This window comes from Poecilia reticulata, linkage group LG19 (assembly GCF_000633615.1).
Source record: "Poecilia reticulata strain Guanapo linkage group LG19, Guppy_female_1.0+MT, whole genome shotgun sequence".
NCBI classification, from domain to species: domain Eukaryota; kingdom Metazoa; phylum Chordata; class Actinopteri; order Cyprinodontiformes; family Poeciliidae; genus Poecilia; species Poecilia reticulata.
Window position 1 is genome coordinate 19945361 of NC_024349.1, and position 1214 is coordinate 19946574.

The following is a 1214-nucleotide window of genomic DNA, read 5'->3' on the forward strand; positions in this document are numbered from 1 at the left end:
CTCTCAAACTTTCCGAGGAAAACAAGAAGGCAAGCCTGATGTGGAGAAAGGATCCTCCAGATGGCTCAGTTCCTCATGTTCTGTGCACAGCAGGCCTGACTGGTTGTCATTACTTCGAGGTCACATTGAGCCCAGTCCKTGYCACATTTGCTGGCATAGTTCTTGCATGCATTGGTGGAAAACCTGGAAAGCAAAAAACATTTGRGCATTATCACAAATATYATGCTTTGTCTTGTATRTGCGGAATGTACAAGGCAGAACAAAGCCAAAGCATGAGCTATAATGTTCATCCTCCAGAAGGATGTAACAGGTTTGGGGTGTATTTGGATTATCCTGCTGGCACTGTGTCTTTCTTTGCTGTATGGGGAAAAATTCTGCATCACCTGCACACCTTTAAATACAACTTCACTGAACCAGTTTACCCAGGTATTTACATGATACTTAAAGATAACTATGCAGCCTTCTGCCCACCTGAATAAACTGATCATCAGATGTTGGTGACGGACTTGGTTTGGTCAAGATTTGTTGTGTAGCTAAAAGTAAAGCAAATTAAAAACATGAGATGTTTAGCCTGCTATAGTGTTTTATCTCATTATCTAAATCTACCAGGTAGTCAAATCTTAGGGCACTATTTTTTGGATATAGAAGCGATATACATATGTTTTGTTTTGTTGAGTAAAGCTTACGTGGAGCTTGAGAATTTTTCATTCAGTTTTGTGTTGAGGTTAACACATGCCTTTTTGTGTTTATCAGTTTTGTGTTTTTGTTATATATTATGTAAAACATTGAGCTACAAGTAAATGATTGAATAATCAAACTAGTGAGTAAGATAAAACCATAGTTCATGTTCTTCTGACATTATTGCTGGATTTTTAGATATTTTGGCTTAGTTTTGTATTTCAAGGAAATGTGCTGCATGCTGTCTTTTAAGCAGCTCATCTGAAATAGAAGCTGGATGTTTTGTTGTATATGACCAAAGGTATACTGATKATGTTTAATGTCATTTCTTATTTTATTTCTTAAGTTTTGGTATTCCTTAAAGAAATGTAATGATCCACTCAGGAAAATGTTCTGGTGGACATTTTGATGTTAATCAAGTAATTCTTTGTTTTAAAACCATAATGTGGGCTCTCCAGCTTTGACTGTGTGTAATGAAATAATCAATAAAGCTTGATCCTGAGTTGCTTAAACTGATTATTTGCGCATTGTTAATT

General features: G+C 36.1%; 1 protein-coding gene across 1 annotated transcript; it reads left to right on the forward strand.

Moving 5' to 3' along the window:
- Positions 1 to 2: 2 nt before the first annotated feature.
- Positions 3 to 1194, forward strand: LOC108165626 (stonustoxin subunit alpha-like; the record flags this gene model as incomplete). Its single annotated transcript, XM_017310708.1, has 1 exon — positions 3 to 1194. A coding segment is annotated over one exon (477 nt), but the record flags the coding sequence as incomplete, so codon positions are not given.
- Between the last annotated feature and the right edge of the window lie 20 nt (positions 1195 to 1214).